The sequence below is a fragment of the Equus caballus genome, chromosome 15 (genome assembly GCF_041296265.1).
Source record: "Equus caballus isolate H_3958 breed thoroughbred chromosome 15, TB-T2T, whole genome shotgun sequence".
In the NCBI taxonomy this organism is placed as follows: Eukaryota; Metazoa; Chordata; class Mammalia; order Perissodactyla; family Equidae; genus Equus; species Equus caballus.
Genome location: NC_091698.1, coordinates 79,430,285 through 79,454,726, shown reverse-complemented (window position 1 = coordinate 79,454,726; position 24,442 = coordinate 79,430,285). Strand labels below are relative to the sequence as shown.

The window sequence follows — 24,442 nt, the reverse complement described above, 5'->3', positions numbered from 1 at the left end:
TCCAGAATTTTCTGACCTCTTCCAGCTAATTCTGTACACATATATGGACAAAGTTGGTAACCTGGATTGTTTCTGTTAGTTATAGCATTTGCAATATTGTATCTGTGGATGTACCATTCGATGCAAGGCCAAGTATGGGGTGCTTGGGTTTCTCCCTCAGTATGTGTCCGTTGACCATATGCTTCTTGAAGGAGAGTGTTCCTAGCATCAAATATGAATAGATTCTTACTTTTCTACTCCACCAATTGCAAATATCACATGGTCAAGTGTCTCTGACAGCTCAATCATCTTTTCCGTTCTCATGATTCCCTTTTTCCCCCTGGATCATTCTCCCAGAGCTCCCTGTCTTCCTGGTTGCCTGGCAGGCTTCCTTTTATGAGAAACCAGTCTTTATGCTAGGGAACCTGAAATGTCAGAATGAGAGGCCTTACTCTGGGGGAGTAAGTTTTGTGGTTCACCCTAGGTAGTTCCATTCTTTTAGGGAAGAATATTCATTTTTTATTCCCCTGAGGGGGCTAGAAGCCTGGCTTCTGGATGTTCTCTTTGCTAGAGTTGGGGAGAAAATTTCCTTTGTATATAGTCGTGTGTTGCTTAATGATGGGCATATGTTCTCAGAAATGCGACATTAGGTGATTTCATTGTTGGGTGAACACTGTAGAATGTACGCATACAAACCTACATGGTATAGCCTACTACATACCTAGGCTGTATGGTTCTAATCTTATGGGAGCACCATCATATATGTGGTCCATCTTTAACTGAAGTGGTGTTATGCAGCACATGACTATATAGATTTTTTAGGTAAGATACCAATGTTCAGCCCTACTTCTCATAATCACTCTTGGCTTTACTTGGTTGCAGTATCCAGAACCCCTCTGTGTTCTCCTGGGAAGATTGCTTCCTCTGTGCTGAGCTCTTACAGAGTGGGTCTCCAGTGGTGCCCTTAAGCTACTGGTTGCAACCCATTAGGGAGTCATGAAATCGAGTTATGAAATCAATGTAGTGGTTCAAGACTGTCCTTAAAAAAATAGTTTACAGGAGAAAATATCAGTGTCCTGCACATACTAAGGGTAAACATTGTTTTGTAAAACTTGTTAGTTATATAAAATAGACATATATGTAGATGTGTACTCCATCTCCATGTAAAATGTACTTCTTACTGCAGTTAAGTAAAAGAGGTTAGAAAAATGTTTAGTCCAAGACTTCCTTCACACTGCTACAATAGTCAACATTTCTCAGTCCACTTTGAATCTCTTACAAATTTGTTGAAATCTATTTTGTGTGTTTATTAATGGGTAGTACAAAACATTTGATCTCCTGTATGGCACAGGTACTGACCAGTCAGAGATCCAGAGGTCTCAAGCTTGCCAAATGTCAACTCCTCACTTATGAGATTGAGGGTATGTTTTGGGGGGGCCTATTCGAGGGGTAAGGAGGGGCACTAAGGGGCTTGGCACAGCAGCCCTTTATCAGAGCAGAGTATTTCAATGTTTTCATGACTAGGGTGGTTGTATTGTTGTATAATAAACAAATGTCAATGCTGGATTTTTTCTTTATTCCTTACCTATAATTTTAAGGGTGTTTTTGGAGGAAAGGGGAGATATGAGTGCTCAAAAATCATTTAAAACAGAGGCCCTACAGTTTTCATTTTTAATCTAATTTTCTTTTAAACATTTTAGTTTTCCCTTTTTTTAAAAAAAATTATGGTTATAATGCTATCACAAATCTGGTGTTCTCTAGTGATAGTTAAGCCTTTTTTTTCTGAGGTGGGGAAGAGAGGAGAAAATCCCAATTGAAATGAAGGGAGAGAGACTTTTTCTGAAGTATGTGGTAAAAGATAAGGAAAAGAAGAGTTAGAGGATATGTACTTGTAAGACTGAGAGGTGGTCCAAAGTGGAAATAACTGTGATGGAATTAGAGAAAAAGGTAGACAGCAACCATGAAGGAGGAAGGGAGGAAGAGAGAGTGGGATGGTGATTACATTTAATAGGTACTTTTAGAATGAGTGAGTGGATGGTTTCCTCTACTTGCCCCAGGTGGTGTCACTGACGATGGCTTTGCTTTTCTCCATGGGGCCATGATGCAAAGTGGCTTAGGTCTGTTCATGTGTGTCTTTGTGAGCATGTGTGTTTATACCCTTGCACTGGAGAAAAGGGAAGGAGATGAGGAAAGGGGAAGTGCAGTTCTGTGTAGGTCCGTACTTGTAACTTGCAGAATACTTACACTGTAGTAAGAGTTAAGTACCGTTACACTGATGAGTAATTACTCATTACTCATTTCCTTAAGTTAGTGATGGCTGACGGTTGTTACTCAAGTTCTAGATCTGGTACAGCTTGGTCTTATTTGTTTGTTTGTTACCTTTCTGTTATGTTTACGAAAAAGGAACCCATACATACATACATATGCTTTCAGCTCATTTCTTGCTGCCTCCCACTTCCTTGATTCGGAGGGGAGAGAAGGGAGGACCTCACCTAGACGGCAGACCACACAGTCTCATCTGTCTTGATGGGCCATGGTCGGAGTAGGAATTACCTGCAGCAGTCCCACGGTCTCTTGAATGCTGTCCTACCCTCTTCTGAACGGGTACAAGCCTGTACTTCTCTCAGTAGGTTGGAGCAGCATAGTGACAGGGTGACAGCATAGCTGGAGAGCGAGTTGCCCCTGAGATGAGAAGGAGAGCTCCTCCTTTCCATGAGGCTGACATAATAGACTTGTGGTTCTTATCAATCACTACCAGATGTGTCCAGCTGTTTCACTTTCTACTCCATCCCAACCAAACATACTTGAAGTTCAAACCAACACTTACATCATCAAAACAAAAGTGTTTACAATGTTAAGCCTTAGGCTTTTAGTAATTTAGGTCATTGATTTAGTGACAAAGGGAGTGCCCTTCCATGGCATTGTGGCTGGGAAAATCCAGGCCCACGATGGATTTTTCCTAAGCTTTCCTGCAACTGCAGGGTTTAAAGTGATAGATCTAGGCCGCTGACTCGTTCAGAGGGTAGCACCCTTAATCCTAGCCTCTTCTATTCCTTTGTCTCTCACGGACAGAATAGCTCATTCATCAGCCCTAACTAGACTGAATTCAATAGAATGAGTTTATTCCGGATTCTTTTACTGCTTTTTGAGACACTGTGTGATGGTGCATTTGGTGGGTTGACAACTTAACTTTCACACTGAACTGTCATGGTGTCACGTCTTCCTCTTGTTCAGATAAGGGCCAGTCTTGGGGGTTTTGCAGTACCTTACCAGTGTGAGGATAGCCCAGTCAACCATTTTCTTAAGATACAGTGTCGTAGTTTGGAAATATTTGGTTTGGTATAGAGGGCTTTAATTTGTCACAGTTGATAAAATTCAAGATTTTGCCAGAGAGCAGGTTTCCTTCCAAAGGCTCTGTTTGCTGCTAAAATGCTCTGTCCCAAAAATTTTAGTAGTAACTTTGTATTTTCTGTGATTAGTTAGTATACCTTCCTTATATTCTTTATTCTTTATTAGCCTTACTTGGCTAATGATTTCAGTTCTGTTCCTCAAGAAATGATTAAATCTGGGTAAAGGCTTATTATTTTAAAGTATATATTACATGCAGCAGAAGAGAAATGTCACAGAAGATAAAGGATTGGGCCAGGAGGGTGAGAACACAGTAATCACGTTCAGAAGACCCCGGGGGTCTTGACTCTGTTATTGAACAGATAGCGAGACAGTGATGAGTTGTTGTTATTCTTGTTAGCAACTAGTAATTATGAAACATTTAACCTGAAGAGCGCAGTTTGTCTCATGAGATACAGCATAAAATATTTAAAAAATGTTAACAAGAACAAATTGTGTGTTTTCCCCTGTCATCATCGTGATTTATATTTCAAAAGATAGTTAAAATTTTCTTTTTCAGTTTTTGTGTGTTCAGAGTTTTGCAAGTGTTTTTTTCTTAGTCCTGTGTGGCTGAGGTTCTAGGGTACAGATCAGGAAAGTGAGGCTCAGAGAGGCTCAGTGTCTTCCCTCCTAGCATTAGGAAGGCCCCGCTGTACGGGACAGGCTCTAACTGTTTTTGGTTAATTTTGCTTAACTGACCAAGCCGGGAATTTCTTGCATAATCCCCTTATTTTCAGTCCTGTCCAATTATTTATCAGTATATATAAAATCTACCTTTTTTATGTACATACCTGTTCATGCATATGTCTTTTTCTTTTTCTTAAATATAAGTGCTGTTTTGTGTGAAGGCTTATGGTAGCTGTGCTCTGAATCCTCTGATAGAATCCATCTGTGGTGGTCTGTCCATCCTGGCACTGGATAGATGGGCAGAGTCCCTTTTATGTTGGAGGTTTGCAAGGGAGAGCTGTTAGTTCCTTGTATGTGATGAATGGTTGGCTATAGTATTTGAAGGAAAAAAATGAGTCTGCCGTGGAATTTATGCTTCTTCTACGTTTAATTAATGTCTTATTCTTTCCTTCTGAGTTGACTTTTAAAAGTTCATTATTTATTTCTTTGTCCTCACTTTGTTTCTTCCCAGAGTGACACCCCTTTCCTCCCAGAATGTGGTGATTCATCATGGCCAGACCCAGGAATATGTGCTCAAGCCCAAGTATTTTGCAGCCCAGAAGGTGATTTCGGGAGAGCAGTCCACGGAAGGTTCGTTCCCTTTAAGATACGGGCAGGATCAAGTTGCGGCACCTTTTCAGTGTGAGTACGGTCCAGTCAATCATTTTTCTAAGTTACAGTATCATAGTTTGGAAACACTTTGTTCAGGGTTTAGATGGCTTTCATGTGTCACAGTAGATAAAATTTAAGAATCATTTTTTTAAAACCCAAATTCGTTCTTAAAACAACCAGACAGCAGCAGTTTCCTTATTCTGAGGCAAGGCAGCTTTTCTGGATGTTGGAAAAGAATCTGAAGTGACCTGCTTGCAGATCTGTTTCTGCAAGATGGCTGCATTTCTGAGACATACTTGGTCTAATTTTAGATGCAGTTGTATGTCTGACATGTTTACATTGATAAAATATTTTCTTTAGTAAGCTAGCCAGGATTCATTCCTTGTGAAATGTCTGAAATGTCCTGCTTTACTCTCTGAGGTTCACCTACAGTGGACCTTTTTATGTTATAAGGTTCACTTTTTAGTATGTCAAGCAGATGGCATGGCAGATTTTACTCTGAATCTGTAAAGAGCTATTGTATCAATGGCCAGCTTGGTTAATATCTCACTATGTGGGAAGCTCAGGGACAAGCCCTGGCTCAAAGGGTGGGGAATGTGATGATTTGCGGTTTAGGTATTACACAGTGTCTGCTGGCAGCATCTGGAGAAAACGTTCTGGAGTGAGGCGGCAGACCACTCAAAGGCGGGAGCTAGACGCGCACGCTCTTTCCAGCAGCTTCCTGCTCTGTCTCATGTTGACTGATGGCCTGCGCCATAAGTAATGAAAGAGAATGCCAGTGGTGAGGTTGAAAAGGACTGTCTTTCACCACCCAGAGTAGTGCGAATAGCTGAGATAGAATTTTTACTACTGTTTGGCACTTTAGAAGTCTATGTCTGTGTGGATTCCCTGTGCCCACTCCCACCTCCCAGAATCGGTCACTATTCTAAAGTCGATGATTCTTTCCTCAGAATTGGTCTCTTAACAAAAAGTATGTAATATAACGTTTGTATATCCCACTTTTCATCTTTTTAGAAAATTCTGGTCTGTGACCTGAGGCTGGACCCCAGAGTAATAGTTTTACGTGGTTTATTGGGATTATGAGGGAGAATGGAGAAATCATGGAAAGTGTCTCCTTGCCCTTTAGACAACTCTCAAGTCATTTGCAAAACAATAGATGTCTCCATCTCATTTTTAACAATCCTTTAAGCTTAATAGTCTGTTCTGTGTGAATATCCCTGAGTATATAGTATTTTTATAATCTTAATTTAAAAAATTAACCAAAAAGAAGTACTTCTTATTTCCTTGGAGTGTATATGGATCATATATTTTTTAGAAGCTCTCCAAAATTAGAATGAAATGGGAAGAAGGTTTCTGAAAGCCTGCACTTGTACTAAGAGAATTCTGAACTCCATGGAGGTGTCAGGAAAAGATGGTTTGAGAATCTCTGGTATTAAGACTAGAGACTAGACTCTGGTTTTGGTTGGTTGTTGATGATTCGTTATTGGAGTGAAAATTCTCTCTATATGTGATGTGTGTGTGTATGTATATATTTTAAACTCTCAAAACTTTATTGAGCTGTCTTCTGGAAGATGAAATTATATTTTAGAAGACCGTGAAGATAAGTTTCTTATCTGTACTGTCTATAAATCTTCAACCCAACCTGTTTAAATGTAGTTTCTCCACAGTGGAGAGATTAGACTAATTTAGTAATAAATTACTAAATAAATAAATAGTGGAGTAATTTAGACCAGCACATGATCACAATGAGGGAGTTCTCTGCTCAGACCCCCTAAAAGTTGTCCATTGTTTAAAAAGAGGCCAAGGAACTAACTGAAACAGGCATATAGGTAGGACTGGATGGGAGATGTGGATGTTTTTTGCTGAGACTAGAGCTCTACTGAAAGCTGGAGTGCTAATTGGAAAGTTTTAAAAAGAGATAATTTGACAGGACCTTTAAGGATACTAAAATAGAAAATTGAGTAATGTTCATAGCAGCATTATTTATAATAGCCAAAAACTGAAAACAACCAAAATGTCCAACAACTGATGAGTGGATAAACAAAATCTGGTCTATCCTACAAATGGGTTGTTCAGTCGTAAAAAGGAATGAAATACTGATAGATGCCACAACCTTGGAAGAATGAATGAACCTTGAAAGTATACTGAGTGAAAGAATCCAGACACACAGGAATGCAGATCACATATTTTATGATTCCACTTATATGAAATGTCCATACAGACAGAAAGTATATTAGTGGTTTCCAGGGGCTGGGGAGAGGGAGAATGGGGAGTAACTGTTTATGGGCAAGGAGTTTCTTTTGGGCTGATGAAGGTGTTCTGGAATTAGATGCTCATTGTGGTTGCACAAACTTGTGAATATACTAAAAGCAATGTTGTGTTAAAAATAACATAGTAATACTTATAAAATTATTTCCAAACGGGTAGATATAAAAGTTTCAAGGAATGGAGCTCATTGATTCTCTCAGAAGTCCTAAGGGTGGTGTGGGGTGGAGAGGTCTGCTTTGTCCAGTGTCTTCCTTGATAACCTGTGGGAAAGAATTGAGTATGCAAACCCAATTCTGTTGTGCTTGGTTTAGTAGTGTTTTTTTAACCCAGAGGAAGAAAAGTTGAAATGACATGATAACATTTGAAAGGCGCTCTTATAAAAATGGTCAGTTGCGATTATTAGAATAGCACATGTCCAGGAGCAAGCCCAAATAACTCACATGTAAAGAGATTAGTTTGGCACAACCCACTAGAAAAAGACCTTAAAGGTAATAAGTATCCACATCGGACTATCTGCTGTTGTAGTAAAAATATCATGGGATGCTTGATAATGTTAAAACCAGAAAATATTTCTATTATAGCCTATGGTGGAAGGACATTTTTATCATCTGGGTTGTAAGCACTGGATTTTGCTTACTGAGGTATAGCGTGTAGAGTTACTTATAAAGGAAATCTTCAGGGTGAGCAGAAATATCCATGTAACTGAAATGGTTCCCTTGACAACTGGTTTGCAGATTATGCAAACGGTCCTAGAGCTAAAAGACCAGGGAATCTCTGATTCAAATATTCACCTACTTAATCTCTTTTTCTATCATATCACTTTAATATTTGGAAATATTTAGAAATTTAAACTATTCTAAATCAGATTTCTCATTGCTAAGTCCGGTTGTTTTCCCATCAAGGTGGACTTAACTTTAAATAGGTTATATTCTAAAGATGTCTTCTGAAATTTTAGTTCTTTAAATTCAACAAAGCTGAAATTTTAAATGTCAGGAAAGGCAAATGTCGTCTTTTATATACTACCTTCCTAAAGTTTTTAAAACAGATACAAGTTAGGCTTGTAAAAGAATCGCCAATCATCTTCTGATGTCCTGAGATATGAGAGTGATTGATTATTGGCGTTACAAACATATAGTACTGTTAAATTACAGGAAAAGTTAGGACCAGCTGACTTTTTATTTTTACTTTAAGTGTTAAACATAACCTTTCTGCTTAAGTAAGCTGCCACAGTGGTGCAGGAAGCACCTACACGGCTCCCATTAGGCCACCTCTGGTGGGAGAAAACCTTATCCTGTCTACACTGGGACCGTAAGAGACATCTGAGCCTTGGATCCTGTGGTCTGTGCTGACCTCTCCCGGTCCTTGCAGCAGGCTGTGTTCGCATTGACATCAGGAAGGATAAGACATGAAAGCATCTCGGTTTGATGACAAATGGTATATCTCCCCTTGAAAAAAGTAAGTTCCTGTGTCTACAGTGAAGATTTTCTGTGGTCATAGACTGGTATAGCAAAGAAGTTACCAGTAAAACTGTCTGCATCTTCCTGGTTGTGCTGACTGAGAGAAGAGAGTAGTTCTGCAAAGGGTTAGAGGAAACATCCAAGATTTTTGCTTTGGCAAAACAAATCTGAAGGTTAGGAGATAGGCAGTGTTTGGCTTTGACACTTCTGCTTTATGCCAGCCACTTCAAGGAGGTGGGCAAGAACATTGATTAAATGCTATGCGTGCCCAGTGCCAGTTACAGAATCTTCACATGGAGAGTGTATGTGGTGCAGTTCAGAGCACCCACCATGGGATAGAAGTTGGCTTTGGAGTGTGGAAGACCAAATCATCCTCCACTTCCTGACCTTTTGCATAGAGGGGACAAACATTGGCATAGAAACTGGATACAGCCAAATGTACAGATGAGAACATTTGGAGCCAGGTCCTTATGGGAAGGATGAATTGCAATGTGGAGATCTTCAGAGGAGGAACATTTTGGAAGTGTGAGTGAGGAAGAGTCTGTCTGGTCTTGAGAACCACCCTAACCTCTTTTGGATGTTGAAGTTAGGATGTGAGTGATATGAGAGAGATTATGTGGAGAGAGAAAGGAGAGCAGGAGAAATCAAGTGTGCTGGCAACTTGAGTTCTCTGAGATGCCCTCTCTGATAGTTACTGATTGGTTGGGAGCCCCATTAGGGCAATGCTTTGTAGATGGACAAAGTTGGCACTTGGAGAGGAAAATTCCACGGAGACACATTCTGTAGCGCTGAAAGCCTTCCCTGCATGGAGACATCCTTTAGCTTGTCATGTGCAAGTAAATGTGTCTTTGGGCTTGGCCCCACACCAATCCAGTGGGTACTAAGTGGCAGTGGAAGTTGTACCAGCCAGAAATGATCTTACAAGAACCTGATGAAAATTAACAAATGATTTAGCATTTGAAAGGATGACTAGGTGTGAAAACAGACTGCTTTAAAGAAGGAATGATGGTAAACCTCTGTGCTTTTTCCTTTTCGAAATCGAGAAGTTCCTGAAGTTGCTTGGTCATCCACACACAATTTTTTGTGGGATCAGGAACATTGAGCCAGTTTCCCAGCCATATGGCAGTGTGGATGTTAGCCCTGAAGATAGCTAGAAGGAAATCACCCACTCTTCAGTAATATCTGGCAGAGTCTTTGTTGGCTTACAGGCCTAGACAGCAAAGCAACAGCATACTGTGTACAAACTGATGATTGAGAGCCTCCTGCTGAAGGTTGCTTAACACCAGGGTGTTGCTGAGGTGATGTCTTTAGGAATCCAGATTCCATCGAAGGACAAGGTGTATTACCGACTGTAGATAAAGTTCCATGTGCGGTCTTGCCATGGCCACTGTGCCTCTGTTGGGGTGCGAGGGTGGGTGGTTATGTTTTATCCAGGAGTTGATCACATCCAAGTCCAGGAAGGTATGTGAATATGAACATTCTCTTCGCCTCCTGAGTGCTCACACACAGTTAAAGATACCTGAGAGGGGCTGGCCCTGTGGCCGAGTGTTTAAAGTTTCGTGCGCTCTGCTTTGGCAGCCTGGGTTCGTGAGTTTGGATCCCAGGTGCAGACCTCCACTCATTAGCCATGTGGAGGCATCCCACATATAAAATAGAGGAAGATTGGCATAGATGTTAGGTCAGGGCTAATCTTCCTCAAGTGAAAAAATTAAAGAGGAAGATTGCCAATAGATGTTAGCTCAGGGCAAATCATCCTCTCACACACACACAAAAAGATAGCTTGGAAATGGTAGACAGGGATTGATTATAAACACTTCTAGGAAGCTTATCCAGCAATATGAAAACAACAGTGGAGGAAAACCTAGAGTGAAGGATTATGTAATCCAAATTCCCCAGTGGGCAGCCTTTCGTGCCAGAGAAAGAGGCTTTAATCCCGAGGGCCCAAGATTTCATAATAAACAAACCAATCCAAGGATGTTTCTGGGTGTTGAGACTGAGTTCAAGATATTGAGAAATAAATACTGTATGGCTCCAGAATATTCTGTGATCAAACTGTGATGTTTGTAGGGAAAAATAACACGAGTGAATTTACAGGTTGCCTGGAGGAAACTACAAAGCAACATTTTGGAAGGAGAAAACCTGCGTTTGAAAAAAGGGATGATTCTTACTCAGTCTTAAGATTTCTCTGCCAGAAACTGAGGGCTTTATTTGATTTTACTTCTGAATGGGAAAATAGTTTCTAGGGAATTAAGACATTATTAGAGTTGAAATGATAGTTTTGATTCAAAATAAACAAGATTATATAAAATACTGCTCATGAAATGTTCTAAAGGGAATTAAAGTAGAATGCTTTGTCTTCTCGTGGGTTAGTCTCCTCACAGAAAGGTCCTCTTAGCATTGAGAATTACTGCCTTGTGGTGCGTCCGTCTGTCCCCACTTTGAGGTAAAGACCTCAGCACCTTTCTTAAATATTTCTATGAGATTTCTTAAAGACTTTGTGTTGTAATTGTCTACGATTTTAGTTCTGCACTATTTTTCAGTATTTACATAGCATTAGTCCCTTGTGAAATTGAAATGTACCGAAACTGAAACCCAGCTGTCCAAGTTCTCGTTTATTCCCATACAAAGGAAATAGAAGTTCCTGCATGGCTGGAGTTAGGAGGAAAACCTTTCTTCCCTAAGAGCTAATTGCAATACGGTTATATGTGAGTAATTGTTCTGACAGGCAAGCATTGAACTGTGTGATATATATGTATGTGGATATATACACACATGTACACATATATATTCAATCACATATACCAGACATTTTTTGGAGCTGCTTACATTATCCATGTAGCAAGTATCTATTTAAAAATATTCTTGTAGCCCTAACTGTGCTTGACAAGTTTGTTCTTTCAAAGCCCCAGTTTTTTAACTAAATGAAAGATTTTAAAAAGGCAGTGGTCGCTCTTGTGAAAAACATCATAGTTATTTAAAAATATCTGTATCCTGGAAACAGATTTAGAAAGCTTTGGAAGAAAGAAAAGCATCATAAAGCAGGTGAGAGGGCGGTGGTTGGCTTTAGTTGACGGCCTCTGGGCTGCTTGGGTGGGATTGTGTGCTCCCCGCCAACGACGCCTGGAAGCACCCGCACCAGGCAGCTGTGTGCCTTGTTTTACTGGACGCCACTTAATGGCTACAGGTGCATCTCGGGATTGCAGCCGCCTGCCTCAGATCCAGCAGAAAGCAGAGCTCTTCCTCCCCCGCGTTCGGCTTACATTCCACGAGAGGCACTGAAGCAGGCCTGTGCTTTGCTTTTGAGGCTTACAGAATAATCCTCTCCCAAAACAAACCCTTTGGATTTCTATTTTTTTCCTTTACTCGTCGCTCAAAAATATTATATTGCCTTTTGTATTCAGTAGGTAGACACTTTCTGGGTCCAAAGATTTTTTTCTTTGTTTTTGTAACTGTAGACGTTTAATGAAAAAGAAGGGCGATTTAAGTGTGCTTTAGTTTGTTTTTATAGGGAGAGAGGGAGGCGCATATATTTTTAATACTTCTCTGATCTGTTTAACTTTTTTTATGACATTTTATTCATCCCAGAATAAAAGTGGAGATATTATTAATGCGTAATTCTTTCTTCCCTCTGAGTATAGCTTCCCTTGGGTATAGTGGACTTTCCCATCCCCTATACTGAGCTTGGTCACGTGACTTGCTCTAATGGCGTGTAGGTGGGATGGCAGTGTGCTACTTCCGAGCTTTAGGAAGCCTCATATGGTACCATTCTTTCTTCTACTATGAAAAAGGCATGTATTTGGTCTGATGACGTGCCAACTCTTTTGACATATACTGTTCTTAGATTATCAGCAGGGCAGAAGATTTACTTTTTAAAACAATCTGGACAAGTCAGTTGTTAGTCTCAGTAGAGCAGGTGATACTGTTTTAATCAGACAGGATAGATATCAGTAAAAATGTTACTCTGGGTGACCTCACCTTCTTGCCACAGTGGACTAGAAAATATGTAGGCAGTTGATCCAAGGAAAACCAACCCCAGCTGGCCAGCTGCCTATAATGTGGCCTGGCAGAAGGCATTCCCCAACAGGAATGATATTGATGAAATCAGATTAATCAGACTCTCAAGGAATTTGTCAGTCAGAGTTGAATGGTGATCAAGTGGAACAGAAGTGGAATACTGAGTAGAACCAGAAACAGACAGGGAAGCTTCCTCTCGTGTTAATCATGGGCACAAGAATAAAGGGCAGCAGCATTTTCTGAAAAAGACTGGGAATAGAGTAACATATAATGAGTTGCTAAAAGTTCTGTGGATTCTTAATGTCTTCCTGGTTACTGCCATATGTCCTAGTTTCCATGAGATCTGGCTTATATGTCTGGCTGTCCCTGGGTTTTCTTGAGACTGGTATTTCCCTATTAGCTGCACACAGCTTTACTCTACCATCCCATCACTTGAGATAATGTGCACCCCCCAACACGGTCGTAGGCAGAGACCCCAGTTAACATGTGTTCTATTTGTACCTTTCCCAATAACAGCTGCATGTCCTGATATCTCAGCACCAAAGATTGCATTTTAGAGGGAAAACACAGCTGCTTTACTTCTTTTCTTCACTCCCTTTTTTAGCTCTTACTGCTATACACACCCACTTACTTCTAAGAAAGCTCAGGGTGTGTTGGCAGTTGGACAGAGCAGTGGGTGGGTCAATTCCATTAGTTCCTCAAGACCACTGAAACACTTAGAAAGTTGTTCTGCCTGGCCTGGGGTTCAGTAGGGCCTAATGTGTTGCCTTATTTATGTCTGAGTACCCATTTGGATTCTCAGGTCTCAGGGATTCTTGCTCACATGGAATGGAGAATGTCCAGTTTCAGCTCATTAGTGAGTGTGGACGGGAACCTTTTCAATAAGACTCCCAGAATCCCACCATGCCTCCTATCTGTTCATCATCTTTTCTGGTATGGTTTTTCAGGCAACCACAATGGGGTGTGTGTGTAAATACATATCAGGCATGCTCTGCCATGTCTTGAACATGGAAATAGAGCAAAATTAGATGCCTCTTTTTAAAGGAGTTTTTGAAAGACTCTTAGTGGAGAAAGTGATTCATAATGTTTCTTGTCAGAGGTCCCAGTTTCCAAACCACACCTTATATACCTCAAGAACATATAATGTGTATTTTAAAATCCTGCTAAAGTATTGTAATTTATATTTTTGTCTCTGAAGATCAGGTAATTAGGAAATTTGGACATAAGCTCATTTGTTGCCACCAAAGACACTGTGTAGATTCCGTCCTCCTCTTCCTCTTCAGCTAGTTAGGATTTACTGTGTGCTGACCACTGTGCTAGTGCTTGATGTGCATTAATTCAATGTTACATTATAATGTTAGTGCATTATTGGACTATTTGAAATGTACCCTACATATTACTCATAAGTTTGTTAGGAATCAAAAATATAATGAGTTAAAAATTGCCAAGTGAATCTTACTCAGTGAAAACAGTGCTACTTTAGCTCTTTGTGTAAGTTACTTTTAGGTGAGTACAAAGTCAAAATCTGACCATATTTAAAAAATTTCTCAACTTTATTACATTTAAGTCTTTTATGGTAGGATATTTTTTTAAATGATCTAAATATAGAGCTTCTGGCAGGAATTATTTAACTTAGATTATTCAAATGCAAAATAAGTCTTTCTAATCAGTGGGTTCCTACTGCTGGGTGAAATCCATTTTAATACCTTTCAAACAAAGTCAAGCAATCAGGTCTTATCTGGAAATTATGGAGGAACCAAAGTCCACAGTGGAATTTTACTTTGTTCTAGAGTCTTTAATCATAATTTTGATCATGAAAGAAAACATCTAGAGATGAAATTTTCCCGTATTTAGAAGCTCTTTTGGGTTTTCCTATATCGTATATCATGGGGTAAATATCACTACTAGTTTTTTTTCTCACAGGTGCTCCACTGAGAGCTGACCACATGTCATGATATCCTCTTGCCTTTGCATAGTATTTAACAGCTTATGAACTATATCCATACAAATTACTTCATATGGCCCCTGCCACAATCTTGTGAAGTAGATGATTTGGGTGGCACTATTCTGTGTGTGTCTTTCTTCCACTCTAGGTTCCAAGATCTTGGAGGGCGGAGCCTGTGAGTGGTTGTACTGTATTCTGTTGCACTGAGCCTCTGAGTATTAGTTTCTCTGTCAAATGAAAATCTTAACACTTACTCCATAGGACTGTTGTAAGAATGAATGAGATGAAGGATATGATACCTACTCTACTGCCAAATACATAGTATGTGCTCAGTGTGTTTCTCTCCCTCATCCCAACCTACATCCCGAGTGCTTAGTGTCAAGATTTTCACTGTAATCCTCTTTAAAAGTGTAGGAGAGGCATTGGGGGTAGTGAGGAAAGAACAAGGGCTTGTGCTGAAATCCCAGCTCTACCATTTCCTGACAAAATGACCTTGGTCAAGTTTCTGATCAATGTCTTTGTAGTTTCCTTGCCTGTGAAAGGGGTAATTTACACGATTGTGGTTTTTGAGCTCTGTAGTTAGTAGGCGCTCAATACATGCTTCATGAGTCCATCAATCATGCAGATAGTGCTCTGTACATTTAGAAAAGTCCATAAATTCTTCTTCTGTATTCTCAATCTAGGCAAAAAAAAAAAAAAAAGCAGGGGAGTGTGTGCACGTTTATATTAGTTATCTATTGTCATGTAACAAGTTACTCTAAACCTTAGTGGTCTAAAGCAGCAAACATTATCTTATAGTTTCTATGGGTAAGGAATTCAGAAGTACCATGGCTGATTGGTTCTGGGTCAGGTTCTTTCCTGAAATTGCAGTTAGAGTATCAGCAGGGGCTGTGATCATCTGAAAGCTTGACTGGGGCTAGAAGATCTGATTTCAGGATGGCTCACTCACATGGCTGTTGGCTGGAGACTTTGGTTCTTTGCCACATGGGCTTCTCCATAGGCTCCTTGAGTCTTCTCACAGCATGGGAGCTGGCTTTCCCCAGAGCGAGTGATCCAAGAGAGAGAGACCAAGACAGAAGCTGTAGTGCCTTTTCTTTCTTTTTTTTTTTTTTTTTTAAAGATTTTATTTTTTCCTTTTTCTCCCCAAAGCCCCCCAGTACATAGTTGTATATTCTTTGTTGTGGGTCCTTCTAGTGGTGGCATGTGGGATGCTGCCTCAGCGTGGTTTGATGAGCAGTGTCATGTCCGCGCCCAGGATTCGAACCAACGAAACACTGGGCCGCCTGCAGCGGAGCGCGCGAACTTAACTGCTCGGCCACGGGGCCAGCCCCTGTAGTGCCTTTTCTTTATGATCTAGTCCCTGAAGTTGTAAACCATCACTTCCACTTTATTCTGTTCTTTAGACATGAGTCACTAAGACTAGCCTATGCTGAAAGGAAAGAGAATGAGACTTTACCTCTTGAAGAAAGAAGAATCAAAGAATTTGTGGATAGATTTTAAAATCATCATAGGGTCTGACAGAAGAGGCACTGTCTTAATAGTGTCAAAAGCATAAGAGGAAGTTGAAAATGAGTGACCTGAAAAGAATTAACTCACAGCTGGAAAACTTACAATGTGCAATTACTGATGTAATTAATGTTTTATTGGCAACTAATCATTTTTGAATTTTATTTATCACATAATACTGGAGTATAGCTAGATATAGTATGATGACTTTGAGAAAGGGGATATTGAGGGAGAAATCTTTTGTAATGATGAGATCCATTGAATTTGGCAGTAACCCCTTGAAGGAGAATTGTTGGGGCCATTTGATGGAGTCATTTAAAAACGGAGCCAGAGAGAAGTTTGTGCTGGTGGGTGAAGGGGTGGGGAGGGGATGTAAATGACAGAATCTGTATTCTGCAGGCTTGGGTACCCCTGATTCTATGATTCTAAATTACTTCAGAGATCTAACAATGCCAACTTTCTTCTATATAACTAATTGCTTCCACAGATTTTTCTTTCTATTAAATCCATCAAAGTTGAGAATTGTATCAACAGTTGCAAAAATGTTCATATCTTCAGCTTCCTTAGTGCTTCTTAAAATAAAATGTATTCAAATTGTAATATTTTTGTTTGCTCTGGATTTTTATTGCCTATATGAAAGAATTGGAATCCCTCAGAGGGCCATCAAGGTGTCTTCTTCTGGCCTGGCAGCTCCAGTGACTCAGAATGGCTGGACAGGGTGCAGGAGGTTTTGGTTTCCTTCTTTGTCCTGTATTTTGACATCTTTTTTCTTTAAAGCAGAACTTAAATTTTGGAAAATGTAATAGGCCATTTTCTTCCTTGTGTCCCGTTTAGTGTAAGAGAGAAATTTCTAAGCCCCCTTATGAAGGTAGTGGAACCCTGACAGCATTCACCTCCTTCAAAGCTTTGTGGCTTCCAGTTATTAGTTGTCTGAGTAAAAGTTGCTTCTCTGCCCCATCTTTTAGAAAATGTAATTCCCATATATTCCTAGCCTGAGTTCACTAAATTTGATCCATTTATCTGCATTTCCCTCCCTGCATTCCTTCCCATGTCACTCCCCTCACCACGTATTCGTTCCCGTTCCCAAAGAGGGAGAGTCACCAGGTGGAACATTTGTTATAAATAGAAAAGGAGGCTAAGAATATAAACTGTTTTCTTTGGCTTGATTGAGGCTGAAGGAAGATTGGAAAAGTGGAGGAACATACATAATAGAAGTATGTGCAAAGAGCCAGGAGAAAATGGGGGGTTGTAATGTTTGGTCGTGCCTAAGTTGCTCAAGATCATGGAGGGAGGGGCTAGTTGAGTTTGGTCAAAAGGACGAAAGGTGGGGAAAAAAGGAGGAAAGGTTTTCTAGAGTTAGGAAGCTGCATCTGAAGGAAGTAGGCGTGCGAGTGAGGACCATTGGGTAGTTCGGTCTGGCTAATGCCCTGGCTATACATGGGGATGCTGTAGCAGATGAGGCTAGATTGGATCTAGGTGGAAAAGAGTCTTAATTTCCTTTTGTGGAATTTGATTGTGTCAGAAATATTTGTCATAACAAGCATATTGATTATATGGAATCCTAATTCTCAAAGTATATGGTAGAGGTAATCCAAGACCCTCACGAGAAATGGCCTCCACTTAATCAAGCTTGTGAATAAGTCATGAAATTTGTTCCTTGGCAAACAAATAGTCCAGTTAGATATTTATCCTTTTAGTCAGACTTGCTTCTCCATATACGAATAAACAGATGTTATTTATGGAAATGGTGAGTGATAGACTGATAACAAATGCCTCCATTTACTTCTTTGGAAAAACAACAAATGTGGGGATAAATAAAACCTAATTCTGTTCCAAAATTAAGGGACAGAAAATTTGAGTCATGTGAAGCATATCTAACCCAGTGTTTCTGTAAGGAGCCCAAGCAAACTAGCCGGAATGTATGAGTATTAGAGATAGAAGACAGGTAAGTGTTTACTGCTGTGCAACTTGTTCTCTTGATTTGGGGACAACAGTGAAGTCCTCTTCTTGTCAGTTATGCTTAAGCCTCTACTCCCATCGCCGTGGGGTGGAATCTAAAGCTGTCTGCTGCAGACTGGCGCAGGTCCTTTAAGGGAGGTAGAGATTTTTCACATGAAAAAAGGCATCTTTTAAATGGTATTTCTGGGGCCAGCCCTGTAGTCGCGTGGTTAAGTTCGCGCACTCCACTTCAGCGGCCCAGGGTTTCACCAGTTCGGACCCTGGGTGGGGACACGGCACTGCTTGTCAGGCCATGCTGAGGTGGTGTCCCACGTGGCACAACCAGAGGCACTCACAACTAGAATATACAACTGTGTACTGGGGGGCTTTGGGGAGGAAAAAAAAAAAAGGAAAGAAGATGGGCAACAGATGTTAGCTCAGGTGCCAATCTTTAAAAAAAAAAAAAAAAGAATTGATAAATGATATTTCTCCCTTGGGAGACATCCTCTCAGAGTAACACCTGGAATGTTGATGCCAAAAAGAAAAAAAAAGGAAAATCCCTGGACAAACTCATTTAACCCTTCCCAATATGGCTCCCATGATTGTCAGGATTCTAGATCCAGATTGGTGGGTTCCCTTCCCAACTTAGAATTGAGAAAATAGGTCAAGTGAGCTCTCTCACCCTCCCTCACTTTCTCTTTTACTTCTTTTTAAGTTATGCACTGACTTAAGTGCTGTCATCTTGGGGATGTGTTTCTTCAGCTCTTTATCACAGCATTTCAAATACTACTGTCCATTCTGAATGGAATGATGTTCAGGATTAGACGCAGAGGAGAGATTTCCACATATGTTCTAGATAGGTGAGTTTTTAAGCTCATGTTGAAGGAAAGACACCATGGGACAGTCTGGTGCACTTGCAGGACACCAGGACTGAGGAGCGTGCCCCTTTGCTGTCTCTTATTAGTTGTGGTGACTTCGGCAAGTGCTGTCACCTTTTTCCATGGCCTGTAGTCCCAGAGCCTGTCCCGAACTTTCCTGGGCGTTCCTCATTTGTAGAGTGAAGTATGCCTGGACAGTTGAATCCCCTCAGGGTCTATGATGTTAAAGAAAAATATTTTACAAAAGAGGTCAGAAAATGAAAATGTCAATAAGCCATTGGTTTGTTTTGCTAGTTCTCCACTTTTTATTACCAACTGTGTTTTCTTTCTCCCAACGCTGGGTCAGATCCTGCTGGGTGAGTAAACTACTTGTTGGGTACAAGTTAGTCTTTTGACTGTAAAATATATTATACCTTCAAACATATTTGATTTTGTCCCAGGGATAAAAATAGGACCTTTTAAAAAACATTTTTAGAGAAGAGAACTTATGATTGGTGTTTAGAGAGGGAAGACTCCAAGGAGAAAATGGAAAGATTAAAACAATCCCATGGTTTCAAGGTGTTCTTTTTCAAGTCCTATGGGGGGCAGTGGAGTCTGGCTGGCAGGGCAAGATTGAAGGTGAGAAAATGTGATTCTAGGTGAAAATCTTAGTCCTTGAATCGAGAGTCAAGGTAAAACAAAGATTAAATGAGTGAAACAGGAAATTAGACCTGACTCCTGAAGTAAGTGGAAATTTGGGATGAAATCTGCCGTCATATTGCAGGATCTCTGGTTGGACCCTTGGCCAGTCTCCTCAAGCTGCCAACCAAAATGTGTTTCTCTTTTTGGGTGGATTTTATGGCCTAGTGGCAATTCACGTCAGACTGCAGAATCTGGGGGGTAGTGTTTTCAATTTCCGCTCTGTTCTTTGCCGAACAAAGGGAATGAATGCTTAGTAAGTCAAAAATATGTTTAAAAACTCCTTATACATCATAAGTTTTACTTAAAAAATTAGAGGAAGTTTCCGTTATGTGTCTGTTTTTTTGCATAATATTTTGTGAATTTTGGGGAGCAAATAATTGTCTGTTTTTCTTTTGAAAAATTGTTTGAAAGTTTTCTATTTCCTGTTCTTTATTCAGTTATTCTCTCATCGGCATGTTTAATTGAAAATTTTTACTTTTTTATATTGGCCATTTTTGGGTAACGTTTTAATGATTTTGGGGAAAAATGTTTTGTAATGGTTGCAGAGTTTCCTGAATAACAACTGTGCTTTCCCTTGATCTGAAACTTTTATGACTAAAATATTTCTCCATGACAAATATAGCATATAACAAATATGTTTTGAGGCCAAAGGTTTCATAGGAGTGTTCTTTCTTTTTTTTCAACACTGCTGACAATTATCCCGTAGGTAAATATTATTTGTTACTAGTTGCCTGTCAATGAAGTCTATTCGTTCACTTATTCAATTATTACTTCTTGAGCACCTACTATGAGACACATGTTGGGTATGACGAGACACATTTCTGCTCTCATGGAGTTTGTGTTTTTATGTCAAGAATCAAGCACTAAATATATAAAGTGTATTTATAATACATGTGAACTGTAAAGCAGGGTATGGTGGATAGCTAATGGGTGGGGGTGGTGCAGTTTTATGTCTGGTAGTCAGGAAAAGTTTCCCGATAATTTGACATTCTGGAAAAGTCTTGAAGGAGGTCAGGGAGGAAGCTGTGTATATCTGGAGAAGAGTATTCTCGGCAGGGGAACAGCAAGTGCAAAGGCCGGAGACAGGAGTGTGTCCGGTATTTGAGGAATAACAAGGAAGTGAGAGTGAGTGGGTTGGGGGGAGTTGTAGGAGATGAGGTCAAGGGGGTCACGGCTTGTGGAGGGCCCTGTAGGCCGTTGTGAGGCCTTTGGCTTCTATTCTGATTGAGATGGGAAGCCGCTGGAGGGAGGAGCGCCATGATGACTGACATAAGTTAATAAAGGATGCTCTGAATGCTGTGGAGAGTAAACTGTAGGAGGACAAAGGTGGAAGCAGGGAGTCCAGCTAGGAAACTATTGAAATAATCCAGATAAGGGATGATGGTGGATTGTACCAGAGTGTTTGCCACGGAGGTGGTGAGAAATTCTCTCCTTCTGGAAATAAAGCTAACAGGATTTGCTGTTGTATTGAGTCTCAAATGAACACCCCTCCTCCCCCTGCCAAAAAAAAGGAGTCAAGAATGTACTTGACATTTTCCATGACAGGGGAAGGCTTGAAGAACAGGTTTGGATTTTGGGGACAAGGAGAAATCAAAGCTTAATTTTGAATATGTTTTGTTTGAGGTGTCTCATAGACGTTAGACATCTACCTAGCAAAATCCTATAAGCAGTTGGATTATTAGATACACACACATCTCCAGTATCCATCTGTGCGTACGTGTGCGCGCGCACACACACACACACACACACACACACACACACACACACACGGTAGAGATGGTCCATGCTAGAGTTAAACATTTTCTATACAGAAGTCTGTAGATGGTGTTTAAATCCATGAGAATAGGACAGAGTGATACCATCTAGGAAGTTAATATAGGAATGAGAAGGCTACAAAGACGGAGCACTGGGGCCCTCCCCTGGATACGATCATGAGGAGGAGTAGCCAGCAAGTAGGAGAGAGCCCTGAGAGAACAGAGTAACCTGGAAACCAGGTGAAGAAAGTGCCTTATGAAGCAGAGTGTTTGGTCCGATAGGCTGAAAGTTTGAGTAAGAGCCAGAAAATTTGTTGTTGGACTTGACAACATGGAGGCCACTGGTGACCTTCAAAAGGGCAGCTTTGGTGAAGTGTTGACAGTGAAAACTTGATTGTAGCAGGTTCAAGGGAGAATGGGCAGGGGGGAGATAGTGGAGACAGCCAATAGAGCAGCTCTTTTGTGGTGTTCTGCTGTAAGGAGAGTAGAGAAATTGAGCAATATCTGCAATAGAGTGAATTAGGGACAATGAGAGGAGGGATATTCTGGAGGGATGGGAGATAGTACAGCGTGTTTGCATGCTGATGGGCGTGAAGAGAGGGAGTCTTTGAGTAGACAAGAGGGGAAGGGTATCCATTGCTTCAGTGAGGGGTTGGCATTGGATAGGACCACCAGCCTTCATCAGGAGGAAGGCAGGACTACTGCAGATCCAGGTAAGTTGTAGGCCTATGTCTTTGTAGCTTCTGTTTTCTCAGTGAAACAATAAGTGAGGGTCCTACTTGAGAGTTTGTGACTAGGTAGCTGCTGTATTTCTGCCCAAATGGATATTTTGGGGACTGTATTTACATTTTCAAGTTTAGTATACATTTAGTACCTGCTTTTTTGATGAGCAATAAGCAACTCTTTAAGAAACTCAGAATATATCCAGAAATTTATTCTTAGATTAAATGATTTAATATACTTTCCTTCTTTGCCTCTCTTTAGCTCTGTCTCCTTATATGTATAAAAATGAAAGGAAATCGTGTGTGTGTGTGTGTGTATGTGTAAGGGTGATGAGTGACTGACATACAGTTTCCTTCAGTGAACATTAAGGGAGAATTGCAAGGAGGAGGAAGCCTGGATGTTTTAATTTATATCACCTGTGTAGCAACTACTGCTCTCTCTACCTCTTCATTTAGTTACTTCTAACTGGAAAAACTCAAGAGAGAGTGCTGGAACACAACTCTGGATTCTTATCTGAGGAAGGGCCCACATCAGAACTAGAGATCTCATCTGAGTTTCCTTCTTGGAGAGTTTTCTATGACTGGAGCAATCTGATGAAGTAATAGATTGATATTAATTTCTATTTACATAGCACCTTTCTTGAGGAACACAGAGTGTTCTATGGGCATTATTTTAATAGTCCAGGAGGAGTTAAGCAAGCCTGGAGAGCTGAACAATCAAGTCCTGTTTTTCTAAGCATTATTTAATACTTTTATGATTTATCCTTCAAAGAATTCTTGGCCTTCGGGCAAGCAGTGGATTACAAGTGGGAGATTGAGCTGTTAGCTCACTTTCTTTCACACGTGACCTGTGTATTGAATCAGTTCCGCGGTGCCTTTAAACAGGCCTCAGTTAATGGGCAGGGTGATGGCTTTTAACCACGGAGAGGTTGCTTCTCCTTCCCAGAGGATATTGCCTGTGCTGGTTGGCCTCTGTTGTTTAAGTTGGATGAACGCTGATGTGCTGTCGCAGCATTCTAGATGAATGCGGAGAAGACTGTACTTGTTCATGACATCTGATGTGAGTCTTGAACTGGTTATACTTATTTCTTTGGCTCCCTTTGCTTTTGGTCACATCCTAGTCTAATGACTGAAAGATGGCAACTGTGCTCTTTTCTAGACTGAGGTCCATTTGTCAAGAACACTTTTCATATTTTTGAATTTTTCTCTGTCATGACTGGGAAGCAGAAATGAGAGCCTTTTTATATTGGGAGGGTATCGGCTTCACTTCCATCCCATTCTCCATTCACTCTGAATATCTGTGGTTTATTCTAAGCCGTGTGCCAGTGCCTCTTCTTGGAGGTATAAATTCACACAGGGTCTGGCAGAAGCTGTAGACAGGATGTTGACTCTTAAGTGTCTTGACTGACCGACTAGGAGGCCCAATGGAGGTACTACATGGCTCCAGGCAATCTAATGTTTCTAGCCAAGGCCTCTAAAGTCCCAGGTTTGAAAGTGCTTGCTTAAGATTTCTGGGGCTGATTTACCTACGGGGATCTAAAAATTACATTTTTTGGTCAGAGGGACCAAGCATGAAAGCTGTGCCAACAGTTTCCCTATTAACTCCCGACTGGCCTGACACTTGCTTCTCAGATTTATAATTCTTAATCAGCCAATAGGTGCTACCAGGGACAGTCTTCTGCCACTGGTGGGACTGTGGGCTTCAGTTCCCTCACTGGTGAAGCAAGGCCTTAGACCCGAAGGACCTCCAGGATCCTGTGAGTCCCCGATCACGGGGCTGTACAGCCATCCTTTGGGTCACTTCATTTATTCCACCTTTATTGGTTACCTACTCCATGCAAGGCACCTGGGGTCCTTGAGTATTTATTCAAGGCATTTGAGGAAATGCCTCTTAAGACCAAATGGCCTCTGTAGGAAAGGCCGCTGTTACTGAATTCGCACTGAACTCTTGAGAGATGAGTGGTATTGTCTTCAGCTTGACACATGAAGAATTCGAAACTCAGAGCTGTGTACCTTAGTTTCGAGTACTTACTTAGATTTTTTGTGTGATACCCTAGATACGTGGAGATAATTTTTAAAGGAGTGGATAGAAGAGTGTATTTTCTAATCCATTTAATGTTTACAGCGATCCTATTAGAGCTATGAATGACATCTAGAGTTGAAAACAGTTGAGTTTTTCGATACTGATTTTGAGATTGACGTGGAAAACTGAAACAAATTATAATCAACTTATAAATGCTTCATGAAGACAGAAGAGGACCCACTGAGAATACAAGTGTCTGTTTTAGAATTAGATTACTTTAGAAGAGAATGCTTGTAAAACACATGGGGAAATATGAAATAAAATGCATCTTCTGCTTCCAAGAAGATGTGAACATTGTAAAAATCAGAATTAAATCATATGAAACTGTCTCTGCCTTTTGAAAATCCAGATGATTCCAGGCCAAAAATTTTTTTTGGCAAAGAAACATAATAAGTTTTTAAAAACAATAGGCCTAGAGACTCTCAAGTGCCTATAAAGTGACTACTGTAGCTGGGAGGTGAAATGAGAATAATGATGAAGTGCTTGCTTTCTTTGGATGTCTCAGTTCGCCTAAGTGAGCATAATTTAGGTGACGGTCTGAGCATCTGCATG

The 24,442-nt window shown here is 40.5% G+C and overlaps 1 protein-coding gene across 15 annotated transcripts in view; it reads left to right on the top strand.

The window, feature by feature from the left end:
* LTBP1 (latent transforming growth factor beta binding protein 1) overlaps positions 1-24,442 on the top strand; it is a 382,661-nt gene that overhangs the window by 126,555 nt on the left and 231,664 nt on the right. For all 15 annotated transcript variants that reach the window (XM_070236510.1, XM_070236508.1, XM_070236507.1 and 12 more), the window contains exon 4: positions 4,505-4,674. In XM_070236510.1, the coding sequence (XP_070092611.1) occupies positions 4,505-4,674 (170 nt within the window). The remainder of the gene's footprint in view (positions 1-4,504; positions 4,675-24,442) is intronic.